Source organism: Argentina silus, assembly GCF_951799395.1.
Source record: "Argentina silus genome assembly, chromosome: 10".
NCBI classification, from domain to species: domain Eukaryota; kingdom Metazoa; phylum Chordata; class Actinopteri; order Argentiniformes; family Argentinidae; genus Argentina; species Argentina silus.
Window position 1 is genome coordinate 21,253,633 of NC_139664.1, and position 18,338 is coordinate 21,271,970.

Consider the following 18,338-nt stretch of genomic DNA (forward strand, 5'->3'; position numbering starts at 1 on the left):
AGCAGGTTCTACTTTCACAAAGATATGTAGGTGTCATTATCATCATGGAGTTTGTTTTTATTTAAAATAAATAAATAAATAATAATAGAAATAAAAAATCACGGATAGCTGCTTTAGTTGCAGGTTTTATGTGCGTCTTCATAGTATTGTGCGTCTCCAAAGTCATCCCAACAGCGCACACACCTAAATAAAACAAATCTAAGCATATGAATTCACATGTTTGCAAGCCTGTGTACTGGAGACGAGCGACAACTTTCAAACACCCATGTAATTTGGATTTGCATTTTCGAAACAAGATGAGACAGCTGCCTGTACTACTAGTAAACAGAACGCAACAGCTGCACGCAGCGGGGACAACCCACAACATTTCACAATTTCTCCTGAACGAACAACCAAATAGATGTTTTTTCTATCAGCAAAATTGTAAGCCGAAGTAGTTCTGAACCAAATCGCAAAGTGTTCTCTTTCTTTGCCGCACGATCTTGTGGCAGTACGACACAACATTTTGCTTCTGTCGGTGTTTCGCTAACCCCTCCCCGGGCAGCTAGCGGACTGATACGACACGGGCATTTGCACCAGCTCCGATTCAGAAATCGACCTCTATGGTTCACAAGACAGCAAACATGGACGTTAAATGTCCAAATATGACCTAAAGATGACACTTACAGTGTGCTATTGGAACTGTCATCAAAGATTACAAGGTAAGACAGTTGCAGCTATGTCCCATAGTATTCTGTTTGTTAGCTAGCTAGCTGGCGATTTCTGAGGCAATGCAATCATTCTCTGCTAGCTAGCTAGCTAATTCACTATGTATGGAGATGCACCCGCAGTGACATTTTGAAATCCCCACCTCAGTTGTCATTAAATGAAACCCACTGTCTACTCCACGAAATTACAAGTGTCTAAGTGTTGTTGCTTCCTAGGACACACATGATGTGTTTCTGTTGATAAACAGCTGGCTAGTAGCAGGCTGCCATTCCGCAATGCTTGCTAACGCGGGCTAGTAATATTAACGAGACAAGACTGCAATTGCGGTGAAGTAGGGGGGTGTGTATTCTCATTCGATCTACGGAAATACACACTATCAGACATCACAGGGATATAGCCAACACAATATTATTTCAAACATAGAAAAGTGGAGCGTTAAATGTGTTTTTGATATGTAGTTAACGGTGTATGTCCCAGACTTTAGACAGTGGCCGGCACCGCTATTTTATTTTCAAGCCTGCACGACTCGACTGCATTCCCCACTAGCTTTGCGTCGTCATATTGTGACACTGCGAAAAGTAATCCTTTTATTGGCGTGCAGTTATGTATTATTGGTGCTACCTGGATTAGGTTGCAATGCGTGGGGTCTCAGTCATGCTTCTGTTTTTAAACGCAGATGGAATAACGTCTGAGTGCTCAGCACATCACACATATACTTTAGCTTTAGCCTCTATGGCATGCCATACATTCCAGAATAATACTATATGCACATACTACTTAAAAAAAACATGATCTCCTGAATCCTTTTAAGGCATAATAATAAATGATCACTGACTGTGTTCAGGGTTTTGCAACCAGTTTGCCTCCCAAGGCACTGTCCTATAGTGATGTCACAGGGAATGTCCTGTCTAAGCCCCCTCTGCCCCACTTCTGTCCACCACTGAGGTATTGGGATAATCCTTCCCCCATCGAAATCAAAATGTTAACCTCATCATTCTGATGGTATGTGTGATGAGAGCAATCTTGCCATTACAAACAAGTTTTCTGTTTCTGTCCAACTATATGGTGAACATTGTATGTTAAAGAGAGATTAGGGAGGGCATTATTTGCCTTACTGCAGGGTGCTGATACCAACTGCCATCAAGTTCAGGCAGGCCCTTCTGTTTTCCATATTTCTAGGCAGAGGGTTAAGGAAAATACGTGTATGATCGTGGATTTGTAGTCGGAGGATAGGCCTATTTTGGAGTGATACTTTTTTAGTATCGTTCTGATGTCTGAACAATTTGAATCATTGCAGATTTAAATCTGAGAAAGACAGTCCCCACACTGAAATTGTCTCCTACATTGACTCAACACCCATCCTCAACTTCCAACTAAATTGTATTTCTTGAGTGCCAGCCAGATTGACAGGTTAACCTGGAGATATGGTTGAAAATAAGTTGTTCAACCTCCTGATAATTAGTTTGTGTAAAACTCAAGACAGCACTTCAACCTGAACAGATAGCAACATTCTCCCTGATACTTAAGTCAGATGCTCTCAGTGTGCATTAGAAACTCCATCTGATGCCTGTGAAATGACACTGACACCCAATTCATGTTTCTTTTGAATTAAACTATGCCAACCTATCAGCTTGTTAGACATTGACAGAGTGGTCATTCACTGGAACATTAAGTTCCATATTTGTACTGTATTGTGGTGAGTCTAACAGAGAAGCACACTCATTCTAAAAGTGTCACAACAGTTGTGGTAGTCAGAGCCTTTGACAGATGTTATACATGATAACATAGAAAAGCTAAGTAGCTAGAAGGAGAATGGCAACTACCAGACATGAAGTCATTAATACAAGAACTGTCACGTTGACTTCGCCTACTTTCCTACTCCTCTACATAGGTAATGCAGGCCCACATTGTTCCTTATCCAACCCACATTTAGGCTGTGATATCACACTATTTCCATTAGCCAAAGGTTAGCAACTTGCAAGCACACCTAATATGTTGAACTCCTCCTAGTCCATATCTTCCTAGTTGGGCTACTAACACAACAATGCATTACCTATGAACTATGAGCAATGTCGTACAAGGCTTTTTATTCTTTCTGGAAGCCTTTTTGTGTCACAAGAATCCACTTAACATCTGACTTGCATACTGAAAGCGATTCAAACCCTTCAGCTCAAAACTCATAGTCACAGTTATTTCCAAGGGCATGGGGACACCTCTCTCTTTCATGTATCCATCAAGCATAAAATCACTTTCTATTCTGTGGTAGATTTGGGACATAGTGGCTGGAGGGTGTCTCCTCATGTAGGCCTACTTATCAGGTTTTGCTAAATATACCCTTCTGTAGCCTGTACTTCCCCTCTCTCCTTCTCATGTCATCTACAGTAGTCTCTCTGTTTTGTACCTGAGATTGTAATTACACCTGGGATATGTCACCTCTTGTTGAGGGTAGGCCACACCTTGGTGAAGATGCATGTTTCCCACGAAATGGAAACCTCAAAGACACCTCATACAGTATATAGACAAAAGCTTGCCTGGTAAGAACTCTCTGGCTATCAGACTTGGAGTTAATTCCATCTAAATTCAGTTGCAAAGTCCTGTTTTTTCAATGAGGATCTTTAAAATTCTTTAAATGTGATTGAATGAATGTAACTGACTGAATTGGAGGTGACTTTGTCCCTGCTTCCCACATTACATACTACTGATAGATGTACTGATAGACTACTGATAGTGTCTGCAAAAAGGGTTAAATACCTATGCCGAAAGTTGGCTCTGAAATGATAGGCATCGTCTCCAAAACAGCTTGTGTCTCAACATTCTCACGACATGATCTCATATCTCATCTCAGTATGCTTTGTGCAAGAGGAATGTCCATGAAGACTAGCTGTAGTAGTAAACATTGTTCATCACGCTGTATGAATAGAATAACTTGATTTGTCTCATAAAGAATAGGGACATTTTCAACAGATGTTGTATTGAAGGAGGAACACTTTTTAGGGTTTCACTTTTGACAGATGTTGAAATAGGAAATAGAGGGTGGCTCAGATGTGGATGATGACATCACCGAGAAGTTACATCCTAGGCAAGTCCCATCTCATCCAAATTGTGACCCTTGGCCTTGTTACTCCCCCCAGTTTATTGTAAAAGTGAACTGTGCTTGAGGACCCAGTGACAAAGACTCGGTAGAAAGGCCAAAGTGAGTCTGTGACAGATGTGCTGCATGGCCGTCATCATCGTTCGAGGAGAAAAGGAACTGTCTCTTTTTGTGTGCTGTTGAAAGTGCTTATGCAGCTGTGACAACTGCCAGAAAAACAAAGAATTGTGGGGACACCACAACTCAAAAATACATCAGATCAGGAAGTGGGCGTAGTGGTGGAGGGATGGGACATGAATACTGTTGCAGTATGTCACGTTGTATCGTTGTGTACTGTGATCATGAAGACTCTAGCAAAATAGTCAATTTGTTAGTCTTCGCCCACATCCCCCACCATCTCACTAGTAACTATAGAGAGTATGAGAGGCGATTCATGTAACCCGTATCATTCTCAGACATTGACACTCCTAAAAGCAGGCTTAGGACCTGTCCTGATGACCTGTCATATATCTGTCAGCCAGTTACTTACCATCAAAGAGTGCTGTTTTACTACCAGTTTCTCTGCCACTGTTGCAGTACTTTGCATCAGCACAGGCCTGTCCACAAACCTGCCCCTTTGGATGGTCACAGTGGTGTTGTACACTGTTGTGTTACATTGGCTTAATTCACAAATTGTGTCAAACAGATTTTTTGAGGGAATTGTGGAATCTCAGACATTTATAGCAAACCTTGTGGCTATTGAGGATCATGATGGTTGGTCACTGCAGTATTAGACTGATCATATGTGTGTAGCTCTTAGCTTGGGTTGCTGCTGTTGGAGTTTCTGCACTGAACGGTACCCTGATTAGCTGAACAGCTCTACAGCCCTTGGCTCCGTTGGCAAATGACCAACCTCATGATTCTGTCACCATATGCTATGGATCCTCACATCTTTTAACATGCACATTGTATCCTGACTCCTTTATGCCTTCATATTTATCTATGACTAGGCCTAATGCAAATCCCTGCTTTTCTGAAAACTCTGGACCCACTGTATATACACACACACACACACGCACACACATATACACACAGTTGTACGTGTCAAACACAAGAACTCACTGCACCCATCACATCACATTTATAGCTCACTCTCTCGCTCCCGTCAGGGAATATATTTGTCCACTGCAATGGTATGATCATCCCACAGTCTAAATCAAACCTGGCAACTGCTCAAAATAAACCCCTCACTCTCTCTCTCTCTTTGTCTCCCCGTCTCTTTCTGGCTCTTGCACTCTGCAGTCTCACTGTCATCCATCCCTTTAATCCTCTCCTCGCTTCCTCTTTGGTGCTCTTACTTTCTCTCAGCCCTTGCTGACTTTGCAATCCTCAATACACACACACACACACACACACACAGTCTCCCCCACCTCCCTGTCATGCACACATAGCGATCCTGTTTCGCTTTGCTTGAGCCAGTCGGTCATTCCTCCCAACCTCCCCTTCTCCCTCTCTTCCTCCTTCGGAGTTGTGTCTCTGCCAGCAAAAGGCCCAGTCTGTCTCCCTTGTCCTCTACAAAGCGCTGTAGCCTACGTCCCCCTAGGGGACAGGTAAAGGCACAGTGCACCACAGCTAGGTGCCAGGAAAGGAAATCATTGGACGACTGTACATAGACGGTTACGTGATACAATTTGTAATTGGAAACATAGAAACTCTTTAAATGAGGTTCTGGGCACACACATTGTGTATAATTTCTGTTTTCTAGACCAGTGATAACAACACGCTAGCTGTCCCGAGTGGCTTGTCCAGGAAAGATGAGCAATGTCTAAGCAAGTGATGTCAAGATAATTAATGTATGGGTTTAAGTGTTGTCAGGGGGCATCAACTGAATTACAGAGGTTGCCCTCCTCTGCTTTGTAATCCATAATGTAGTCATTACTAGTCTTGCAGTTGTTGTTTTTTTGCCTCTACAGAATAAGTATACTAGTCTAGATAAGATGAGACTGTTTGAGTAGACGACGATGATGCATGCAGTCCATATCACTATGACATGAAATAGGAAATTCAGACCTAGAATCATCTGAACAAGAACGCATAGCCTAGAACTGTCACAATGCTGGGCCATTGTGCATATCGAAAGGTCTAACATTGTACTTGCACAGACCCTACTGCAGAAAAGTTGATGAGCTAGCATCTCTGAAAGTGCAGGGTACTTTTTCTATTTTCATGGACTGCATCCAAGCTCCAGATAATGAAACAATAAGTATCATGGGATCTGAAATGTTGACAAAAGATCCCAGCCAGTTGAATCTCTCGATGAAGTCTCTTCTATTAAATCCCTTTGGCGCTTTTCATGATGCTCTCTCACTAGGAGGTCTGGATATTTTTAACTCCAGATATTTTAATCTTCTTCAAGTAAGTGTCTGTCACTTTATCTCCTCTCCTGTCGACGGTTAGGTCTGTGCTCTTCTCCCATGTTGCTGTGTCTGTGTTTTTTGTAATAATCCCGTCAATTCCGAAGAGGCCCGCAGGAGACATATTTCCCCAAATCCTAGGAAGTTATTGTTTGCTGTAGTGCAAGTTATCACACTCGTATCAGGAAGAGTTTGGTTTCCAGTGCTGCAGGAAAGGCAGAGAGAAAAGAGAAGAAGCTACTGAAGCTGTCGGAAGGGGACTTTATTAGCGAGCAGCAGAGTATTTCTGACTGGGCTTTAAATAGAGGCGTCCGTTTGAAATAACCACCTCTCCGGAGTGCTGACAGTCAAAGACAGAGCCATGCACTTGGCTCCACGGACAGCACTGGAGCGGAATTAACGCCTTTCAGCAAAATAGTGCCGGTATGAGCCCCAGCAACATGGCCGCCGCTGCCTCCGTGCCCGTTTGGTACTGGGACTTTGGCTGAACTGGAGCCTGTTTGGTACTGGGACTTTGGCTGAACTGGAGCCTGTTTGGTACTGGGACTTTGGCTGATTTGTTCTGAACCTTTCTCCAGAGCCTCTTGTGATCTCAAGAGTGGTATGTCGTCTTTGCCTTGAGGTAACACTGAGGTTGAATGTTGACACCCTGGACACTGTTGTGTTGGTTAAGGAGGTTGACTGTGTACCATGGGAAGCTAGCATCTAGTGGTGTTTTGTTCCCGACACCATTGGTTAGTTAATGGCCTGAGAAAGTGAGTGGGAGGGAAGTGTCTTGCAGAGGCTTTGAGTTAGATATTTTGTGGTCAGACCTTCATGTGCACAGAGAAAGCTAAATGACTGGGCTAACGTTTATAGGTGTTACCTTTTAAGCTGTGGCCACCTATATTCATTTTCATGAATAATGAGTCGCTTTTAACAGTCTGTGTGTTGCAAAATCAGCAAGAGAACTTTGAAAAGGAGGAGAGTCAAATATAGACCCACCACATGTTCTGGTGCTAGCTGTTGTTTACTATTACTATTCAAATTGAAAGTGATGAAATGAACACTGTCCCTACATGAGGCTGTTTCAGTGGTTTGTGTCAACAGTGTATTTTACTTGATCCATGCCTCAAAATGTCTCAGACCTTCTTTAGGTTGGCTTATTTTGATATAGTCTATCGACACAGCAGTACCTCACTTTGCTGAGTCATGTATCATCTTGACAGATGTTGTAGGTGACTGTTTCTCAACCATCCCCGTCTGTGGACCAGCCCTGACCCATTAGATGTTGCTTCTCGGTTAGTCAGATAGCTGACACACACTGATGAGGCTAACTAAGTCAGCTCTCAAATCAACTGCTAATTTTAGTTTAAAAAATGGCACTCAATTCAAAACTGTGCAGACTTCAAGTTTTTTTTTTTAACTTCTAAAGACTTAAATGGCCTTTGACCTGATTTAGTACAGTTCAACCCCAACCAACCCACTCGCACCCTCAGATCCAAAGATGCTGGGCTGCTTGTCGTCCCCTGTGAGGGGGTCAGAGACAGTTACCATTTTTAAATCCACTAACTCTGACTAACTTTTTTTTAGTGCTGCATATGGTTGCCCGTAGCCACTATCCCACCCCCATTACCATTACCCCTATTGTTATGTCACTGAGTATTATTCCATATCATATGAATTATGTTATATCACATGATATGTCTACATTTATGCTGATATTTTTGTTATGATGTGTGTGAAATGCACTTTAAGTAAAGTTTGATTTGTTTTGATTTGATTTGAATTAAGAGAGACCGCAGCTTGCCGGTTCTTGGTATAAGATGCCACCAGAACATTGTTGTAGGTCATGCTTGGTTTCTCACGGTCAAATGAGTCCAGAGGGACATGTTGTACCTTTTAAACAACATGCTGACCTTATTTGGAAAAAGTCACTGCATTACGGACGGCCATTCTTTTTAAGATGCATTCTTCCTCAGGCACTATTCCTCAGTGACCTCTTCACCATCCACACCCTCCAAAGAAAGCCTTCCTCCATACATTCCTCCTCCTGTGTGTTCCTTCTTCATCAATGTTGAGTTGTTCCTATCTTGTAGCCTCAGGGTTACTCAGTGGGTGGTTAAGGCTAAGAGGTCTAGTGGATGAATAAGAATGTAGTAGTGTTCTACATGCATAAGTCAAACAGAAAGTGAAAGATATGGCAACTTTGCTGTTGTAATCTCTTTAACAGTTGTCATCTGTCTAGTCAGATGTGGTCTAAGGTAAATGTGTAAATATGTGACAAAATAATTATTAGCAGTGTTAAATGTAGATAAATGATTCGAGAATGTTTTTTTGTTTGTTTTTTCAATGTTGAGTCATCACTTTGGATGATGCCATTGGCTGGCTACCATTGAGGGACAGTACCTCTCCTCTCTGGGCTTCACTCTTTTAGTGTGTGTGTGTGTGTGTGTGTGTGTGTGTGTGTGTGTGTGTGTGTGTGTGTGTGTGTGTGTCCGTCCTCTGACGTTGTCACGTGCTGGCCCTGTGCACACAAAAGGGACTTTGTGGGCTGACCAGGCCTCTGTTTAGGGGTGGCATTGTGGCCATGTCCAAGTAGCGTCATTGTACCAGCTACCAGGCTTCTCTCCTTCATCACTGACTTCCGCAACCATCTCTCTCTCTAAGCACAAACACAGTTTTTGTAAGTGATCTGGAACATTTTCTGCAGAAATTCATTGTCACATTAGTCAATGCAGATTATTTAAATCTGTATTAATCACAATATTTGTGGCAGAATTTACCCCAAACCCTCATTTTGGTCATCAAATGCAAGGATGGCGATCATTTAAATGTAAATGCTCTATGTGATGCAAGCAAGTAATCATCTGCAACTTAGTTTGAATCAAGTTTCAACTGTATTTGAATAGCTGGTTTTCGGTAAGATCTGCATGATTGCCTACATGGTATGCAAAACCTGGTCTGCAGAGAATTGTATTGACATAGCGATGGTGGAATGTTGATGTGAAGGGGACAAGTCAGGATGAGGAACCTGCTGTTGGGAAGAGCTAGAGATACGGCTGACAGACCTTGGTGTCATAGTGAGTGCTGCAGGGGTGAGGACAGCTAACTGCTAAGCCTGAACAGAGCCTCTTTGTTTGTCTGAGGCGTCCTTATCAGGTTCTCACACCTGGAGGTGTGTGTGTGTGTGTGTGTGTGTGTGTGTGTGTGTGTGTGTGTGTGTGTGTGTGTGTGTGTGTGTTAGGGTGGATACAAGATAGGAGTTTGGACGTTGCCACTACCTCAGACATCATAGGTCATCTCAATCGTTTAGGGGAAAGGATGTGCAGTAACCTGTCCAGTACCCTTGTAGACAAGGACAAGACCAAAACGTGTGTCATGTTTTCTGGTGACGTGACATCTATTACAAGTATCTGTGACACTGGAATATATTTTGGAGAGTTTGGAGTTGGTAAAATAGATAGACAAGCTTCAATTGTATCAGATTAAGCCTGAAACAAGACTTACTGTCATTCACTCAAATTAATGCACCATCCCCAGTCATTGTAATCTATAACTTTGCCAAGTTCATCTTCCCAAACTTTTTAGATTTTATCAAGAGAGGCCTCTGTGAGATAAGAGATTATGGTGTAATTTTTTTAGATGAGGCCTTTCTGATTCGTGAGAATGTCCAAAATGGAGTCAGTTATCGAGTTAGGAGGAATATTGGGGAAGGAGGCGTTATTTAGTTTAACAAAGTAACGGACCTAGAAGTGTTGAAATAGATGAGATTTTGGGAGGCTACATTTTTCACACAGTTCACCGAAGCTACAGAAGACAAGGCCTGACCTCTGCCATAGAGAAAAGTCCATATCAGTGCCGGGAGGGAGAAAGAGATGGTTATTGCAAATGGGACTGTGGTTAAAACTTCAGTTTTAGTGAGATGGTTGTTAAATGCTGTCACTTGTTGTCCCAGTGAGTCAACTGACAGCTGATTGAGAGTGTGCAAAGCTGTCATCAAAGCAAAAGGTGGCTACTTTGAAGAATCTAAAATATAAAACATATTCTGGTTTGTTGAACACTTTTTTGTTTACTACATAATTCCATATGTGTTCCTTCATAGTTTTGATGTCTTCAATTTTAATCTACAATGCAGAAAATAATAAAAAGAAAGAAAAACCATTGAATGAGAAGATGTGTGTGTGTGTGTATATATATATATATATATATATATATATATATATATATATATATTCTTTTACGTGCTAATACAATGATGCAAAGGCAAGACTGTCCCCAGTTTTCCTCCTGATTATTAGATGACCTGGTAATACTCAAAAATGGCCATTTCTGCACATGGTGTCAACACAATGTTTAAAGCCTCAGCAAGGTGCTTGAAAATAGCTGTCCAGTACCCTTGTAGACAAGGAGGAGGATATATAATTTATGTGCAACTTAATATGCAAAATAAACAAATATATATAAGTGCAAAAATGTGAAACGGTCAAAAAAGTGTTGATAGTTTGTTAAATTTGGAAAGTATATGAACGTTTAACTGGAGCCTCCCGCTCGCACGTCTGCTCTTTGCCTCACCAAACTGGAAGGGCACGTGCCGAAAAAAAAAAAAAGTAATTAAAACTCATAATGAAATAACCCCTGCCTCACACACAAGCACACATACACACACTTCCATACCACAGATTAGTGTATTCACAGCTATGTTGACTGATATGGGGATTTAACCTACTCAGGGTAGTCTTCAACTCTTCTCAGTATTTCCCTTGTGCACTCAGGGGATTTCATTGAAAGCACTCTGGAAATTCCATACATACCTCAGGAACTAAAATGGGACGTTAGTAATCTCACAGAAACACCTACTAGGTGTATCAGAAGAAAATAAAGCTTTTTCTAGAATTTTCTTGAATTTCCTTTAAATATGTTATCTCTGTTGTTGTTTTCACTTCCTGCCTGTTTGAAACTGTGAGGTTGAGGTGAGAGGTTAGGACGGTGTTACTTCTCTGGCAGTTAAGGAGTATTCTTTGGCATACCATGTATGTGCTATACAAACCATGTATGGTTGATTTAGGATTGATTGATGTACTTGTTCTTTCATTTTTCAAAAACTATCATTAACTGTTATACTTTTAGGCCTTGGCTACAATACACTTGCTATCACTTTTCTGACCATGTGAGATAATGGGTTTATTTCTGTCTTATTGATTACCCTTGACCCCCCTGCTGCACTGCAGACCTGGGTCAAGTCATGTTTCAAACTGAACTCACACAAAATGTCAGACAAGCTGAGGCCAAGGCTATATTATTTCAGATGTGGGAAGCAGAATCAATGTACTGTAACAGAATGTTATGTCACATTTGCTTCTGGGTATTTTCTGTGAGTTATGAGTCACACACATCCGCCCACACACACATGCACACGTACGTACACACACACATACACGTGCACACATGCATTGAAACACACACACACACATTTTGGGTCATAAGTCATTGCCATGCTTGCAGTCTGCTTTTTTTTCAGCTATTGACACAAGTTGCTGTTGTTACAAGTAATTTTAACGTCAAAACCGAAACACTGATATGTTTAGTTTAACCAAGCGTTGTACCTGTTAGCACTACCCACCCTTCTTACCTCCCTCCATCCCATTCAGCAAGCCATGGTCTACAGGGTTCTCCTCAGGAGTTTTGAACAGTGTGGCGCTGGATTGTATTATCAAAACCCGACTCGCTTTTATTCATGTCAAAATGCTCTAAAAATACACCTACCCCCCACACTGGATCCCCACCAGTTTGCCTACCGCCCAAACAGGTCAACGGAGGATGCCATCTCCATGGCACTACACTCCGCCCTGACCCAGTGGGTGTCCACATCTCCGAGGACCCTCAACTCCTCCACCCTGGTCAAAAAGGCTCAGCAGTGTCTATACTTCCTGAGGAGACTGAAGAAAGCCCATCTGTCTCCTAGGATCCTGGTCAACTTCTATCGGTGCACTATCGTGAGCATTCTGACAAACTGTATCACAGTGTGGTATGGCAGCTGCTCTGTCTCCGACCGGAAGGCCCTGCAACGGGTGATGAAAACCGGCCAGTACATCACTGGTGCCCAACTCCCTGCCATCGAGGTCCTCCAGCGCAGGCGGTGTCTGCGGAGGAGGCGAGGCATCAGTAGGGACACCTCTCACCCTAGTCATGGACTGTTTGCCCTCCTTCCATCTAACACCAGCAGGCTCAGGAACAGCTTCTTCCCTGTAGCTGTTACTCTGCTGAACTCAGAATCCCGGCGGTAGCCCAGACCCCCACCCCCACCAGCCTCCACCCCCCAACAAGAGGAACATTGACTCCCAGTATCAGGGTACCCTCCCCCCATACCTCTACTGGCTGCACACTCAGGACTCCAATTTAGCTTTTGCACTACTGCTTGTTTGCACATAGCATATTTATTATATTGGTCTCTAATTATACATCTTACATATATGTAATGTCCCTCAAGACCTATTGCCCTTGTTCAACTGTACATATCATATTAATATTCATCTCATGTATATTTACTTATTATATTAATTTATGTATACTCACAAGCATTTGTAAACGTTTATGATGTGCTTGCTTATGAACATGTAATGCAGTTCCATGTGAAAGATTTTTCAGTCACGTGGACTTAGAGCTCGATCAGACACACTATTCACTACCTGCAAGTTTAGTTTTCAGTGTATTTCCGTGCTCTAGTTTGGTCTCATTTAATGTGACTTAAGCTCCATGTCAGGATGTGGTTGACAAGCGGCTGTAGTGTAAGAGATCTGATAGATTCATTATTAAGCTGTGATGCACATTTGTCTCTTTATAGAGATATGTTAAAATGATTTGCTGGCACCAGCGGATTGTGACTTATAAAGACAATCGTTGGGGCAATCCAGAACATTCAAAAGGGGTTTTCCACACCTTTCTTTCTTTCTCTCTCTCCCTGCGTACTCACAAGCATGTCCGTGTTCATGCTCCCATGCACACACAGGCCAATACAGAAAAAAGGGAAACAGTGATGATTACAACAGCAATTTTAACATACAGTATGTGACACCCTGGGATTTTGTGTCTTTGGCAAGTTCTGAATGACTGCTTTTCATTTTAATCATAGAGCAGCCTGGTAATTGCAAGAACATTTTGTGAGCCATGACATCAACACATGATTGACTGCTCTGTTTGTTTTGCATTAAAATGAAGGCAGGACAAATGTATTCTAGCCTTTATTAATTTGATAAAAAATACTGCATTTTATAGCTTCCTGGATCCACTCCTAATTTCCGCTAGCTGTCACCCACGCCCCAGTGCCACTAGCTGTCACCCACGCCCCAGTGCCACTAGGAAGCTACTGACGAGTGCTGGGAAACATGACAGGAAACAGGTTGTCAGTGTCCATTTCCTGTTTGCCAGTTAATGGGGACTTCAACCTGTGGGGGAGTTCCTCTACTCTCACTCTTTCCAAGGCCTTGTTAGCCGGGCACCTCAGTAACACTCTTACTTTTCCCTTGCTACGCTGTAAATGTTTTTCAGCCGTCAGCACGTTCATTTTTCCAAGGCCTAAAGGAGAGATTTAACTAACGCCACACAATGTGCAATCTCTTTGCAAAAAAGTCCACCCAAAATGCAAGTGGCCGATCGCATCTAACAACATCTCCCTGCTAATAGCGAAATGTGGACAGCCATTCATTAAGGAGGTGATATGCACCGTGATGGAACTAAAATCGGGTTGACTTGGGTGATTTTTCTGTTATGGCAGTTGCTCCACGAGAATTAACGTTTTTTTACATTCTGTTTCATGCGCACACCTGGACACAATTTGAATTGGCTGTTGCCATGTATCAACAGCCATATCACATTTTATTGACTGTTGTGATGTAGTTCATGGTGTTGGAATTATTATTATTATTATGTTTATGTGTATAATACAATGTGATGCACCTGCTGGAGTTATGAAATTATTATGACTACATTTCTTGAACAACTTAGTAATGATGGCAAGAAACATCAGCAAATCGCAACATTGTAAGAGGATTTGTTAAGGGAAAAAAGGGGGGAGCGGCAGGGAACTTGATAATTAGTTATGGTCTAAAAAAGGTTGAGAACCTCTGGTCTACGATATGATACAGGAAAGATATATTTAAACATGTAACAATATATTTAAACGTAACGATTCAAATTCAACATTAAATCAAAGTCAAAATATGACCTTCACCCCCACTACCCCCCCTGTACTAACCCTAACCCCAACCCTTGAGACCTCTGTTCTCTCCTGTTAATAAAAAATAATAATAATTGGCGTCTGGCATTACGACTGCCAATGGCCCCTGGTGTGAGCATTGATTACTTTGTCTTATGATGACTGTTGGATAGATGATTCACTTACTTAAACAATTGCATTTGTTGTAAGTCGCTTTGGATAAAGGCGTCTCCTAAATGCCATAAATGTAAAAAATGAAAATGAAAGTTTATTTCCACACAAGTATTCAGTGCATTGCTTTGAACTTGCAAACGCTTGTTATAAACTAAGATAACATCTTAAAACATATCCCGCATCATTGGACAATCTTACCGTAAAACTCATAATAAACGCCCAGTCTCCAATAACATCTGCGCTGTTCATCTGAGCCCTATTTTGGCAAGAAGTAAGAGAGTTGGGATGACGCTTCCCAAAATGAAACCAGCCACATTAATAATGCGCTCTGTGATTGCCGTATCAGTTTATGGCGGTTTGGGGTCTTCGAATCGGTGCAGCTGTATTGTAGATGCTTGGACCGATTCGCATCGACGTATCAGTGAATCATTACACCCCTACGCTCTGACTCTTACCTCGCTAAATCCCATTTCTCAATAACGCTGACTTTTCCCTACGTCCCATTTCTCCACCCGCACTTGTGCACTTTCCCATATGACTTGGTAGGATTGGTCTGGGCATGGCCACACCAGTCCATTCCCATCAGAATACTTGGTGGTGTTGTGATGCTACAGGCTTGGTGTGTGTAGTCGTTTTCATTCACTCTCTCTCTGTCTCTTGGAGTGCTCAGTTGTACACACCAGACCATAATGCTCTCACTTGTTGGGAATCCTGAGTAGCGCTCACTCATTTACATGCTCAACTGCACTCATGTGCTCCGTTGAGTTGTGCCGAGCCTACAATCTTACTGGTTGTGTGTGCGTGTAGTCATGTGCCAGGACCAAACAAGCTAAAACCAAATCACACTGTTCAAACCAAATCACACTGACTCAGCTTCTGCAGACTGCATGACACGACAGCGTCCTATTTTTATGCCCACCGCCTCACCCCACCCGCTCTCACCTCACCCCACCCCCTCCCTCAGTGCGCTTAAGTTTAATCACACATTGATGTAACGAAGCACAGTGGGTGGAGGAAATCCAGTGCACACTCTCTCTCCCTCCCTCCCTCTCTCTCTCTCTCCCGCTCTGTGGTGACTGAGGCCTAATGACTCATCCTCCCAGTGACTGTAGCCCATCCATCCTGTTAATGTTGCTCTAGACAGTAAAGCTCCCACATAAATTGATTGCGGAGAGGATTCCCGAGGGAAGATGTCAGTGGATGGACAGGAGAGCATGGGTGGTGCTAAGTGATTGGTGGATCCCCCCCGTATATATATATATACACACACACACACACACAACTAACAACATTCATGTAGATCCCATCCCACACTCCCCAGTCATGCTGGTAGTTGGAGGCCAATGATGTGTGTGTGTGTGTGTGTGCGTGTGTGCATGTGCATGCGCTCACGGTCATGCGTCATCCCATGTCAAATGGTATTGCCCTCACTATCGTTGTTTTCGAACCAGCCCGTTGCATAAGTCAGGAGTCGACGGTATATATGTTGAGAGTTGAGGGTGTATATGTGTATATATGAGAGTTGAGGATATACACTCACCGAGCACCTCATTAGGAACACTATACTAATACTGGGTAGGGCCTCCCTTTGCTCTCAAAACAGCCTCAATTCTTCGTGGCATTGATTCCACAAGATGTTGGAAACATTCTTTTGAACTCATTCAAAAGAATGTTTCCAACATCTTGTGGAATCAATGCCACAAAGAATGTTCATGTTCATGAAACCAGAGAGTTGAGGGTATACTCAACCATATAACCAGAGAGTTGAGGGTATACTCGACCGACAACTTTATTAGGTACACCTGCTCAACTGCTCTGTAACGCAAATATCTAATCAGCCAATCACATGGCAGCAACTCAATGCATTTAGGCATGTAGACATGGTCAAGACGACCTGCTGAAGTTCGAACTGAGCATCAGAATGGGGAAGAAAGGTGATTTAAGTGACTTTGAACGTGGCATGGTTGTTGGTGCCAGACAGGCTGGTCTGAGTATTTCAGAAACTGCTGATCTACTGGGATTTTTACGCACAACCATCTCTAGGGTTTATAGAGAATGGTCCAAAAAAGAGAAAATATCCAGTGAGCATCAGTTCTCTGGGGGAAAATGCCTTGTTGATGCCAGAGGTCAGAGGAGAATGGCCACACTGGTTCGAGATGATAGAAAGGCAACAGTAACTCAAATAACCACTCGTTACAACCAAGTTATGCAGAAGACCATCTCTGCACACACAACACATCGAACCTTGAAGCAGATGGGCTACAAAAGGGGGTCCAACCCAGTACTAGCAAGGTGTACCTAATAAAGTGGCCAGTGAGTGTATATGTTGAGAGTTGAGGGTGTATATGTTGAGGGTATACAGTATATGTTGAGAGTTTAGGGTCAATATGTTGAGAGTTGACGGTCTATATGTTGAGACATAATGACAATCTCTCTTCCCTTTCTCTTCCTCTTTCCTTCCCTCACTTGACCCCCTCTCTTTCTCTCTCCCCTCAACCCCCCACCCCCCTGACCCCCTCTCTATCTCCTTCCCCTCAACTTTCCCTGTGTCTCCCCCCTCCCCCCAGACAGGCGCTATGACAGAGGAGAAATGCCCCCAGCTGGTGGACTACTTTGTGGTAGCGGGTCTGGCTCCGGGGGGCTCGGCCCCCCTGGATGAGGAGGGCCAGCAGCGTGGCGGCCGGGCGGTGGAGCCCATCACGGACCTGGCGGTCATCGCCCGTGGCCTGGGAGAGGATGTGCCCGAGGGCTTCACCTGTATCGAGAAGACCCAAGGGGGTCACCCGGCCGAGCTGAGCGCCGGCCTCATCAACAACCCTCACATGTACCTCTGTTACCGCCGCGGCCATGACAAACCGCCCATCCTGGAGCTCGGGTGAGACATGCGTACTGTCACTGCCCTTTAAATGATAGATAGATAGGTAGATAGGTAGGTAGATAGATAGGTATGTACTTTATTGATCCCCGGGAGGAAATTACAATGTTGCAGCCACCAGTGACACGTAATCACAACACACAGAACAAAAACGCAACAAAGTACAAGAACATAAAGTATAAAAGGCTGTGCAGTGGATGAATAACTGATGCTGCTTTCGGAAAGTATTCAGACCCCTTCACTTTCTCTACATTTTGTTGTGCTATAGACTCAATTTAAAATGGATTCAATTAAAAGAATTTGCCATCAATCCAATATGAATCCAGAATGACAAAGTGAAAACTTTTTCAAGGTGAAATTTCAGTAAATTTATTAAAATTGAAATACAGAAATACCTCATGTACATAAGTATTCAGACCCTTTGCTATGACACTCTTAAAATTAGCTGAATTGCAAAAATGTCATGAACAAATCACTCAATAAGTTGAATTGAGTCCATCTTAATGCAAGGATAATAGTTTATGTAATTTTGGAATTAATATCTTTGTTTTTATAGTGTCTCTGATTTGCATAGGAATCAATTACACACTGTGTGGATCAGGTTGTCATTACAAACTGAGCAAATGGAGAGCAACAAGCTGTTTTACTGATGTCTGGCTCAAGCGTGAAGTAATTCCAGACGGTAGACATGGTTGTTATTGTTGTCATCTCAGTCGCGAATCATCTCAGTTGTGCAGCCATCAGTCGACGATTACAACAGTTACGGCAGTCGTGGCATCAGATCGGTAAATGGCATTCCCTATCCCTGAATTCCCCATCCAACATTTTAGGCCAACATCAGCCTGATACCGATGTTCAGTATCGGATCGGTCAGCTCTATTTCTGACACTTACACAACTCTCA

General features: G+C 42.8%; 1 protein-coding gene across 1 annotated transcript in view; it reads left to right on the forward strand.

Moving 5' to 3' along the window:
- The first annotated feature begins 611 nt into the window (after positions 1–611).
- Positions 612–18,338, forward strand: part of dennd4b (DENN/MADD domain containing 4B) — a 45,367-nt gene continuing 27,640 nt past the window's right edge. The window contains exons 1-2 of the mRNA XM_083678873.1: positions 612–701; positions 17,128–17,435. Coding sequence (XP_083534999.1) covers positions 17,137–17,435 — 299 coding nt within the window. The 5' untranslated portion in view covers positions 612–701; positions 17,128–17,136. The remainder of the gene's footprint in view (positions 702–17,127; positions 17,436–18,338) is intronic.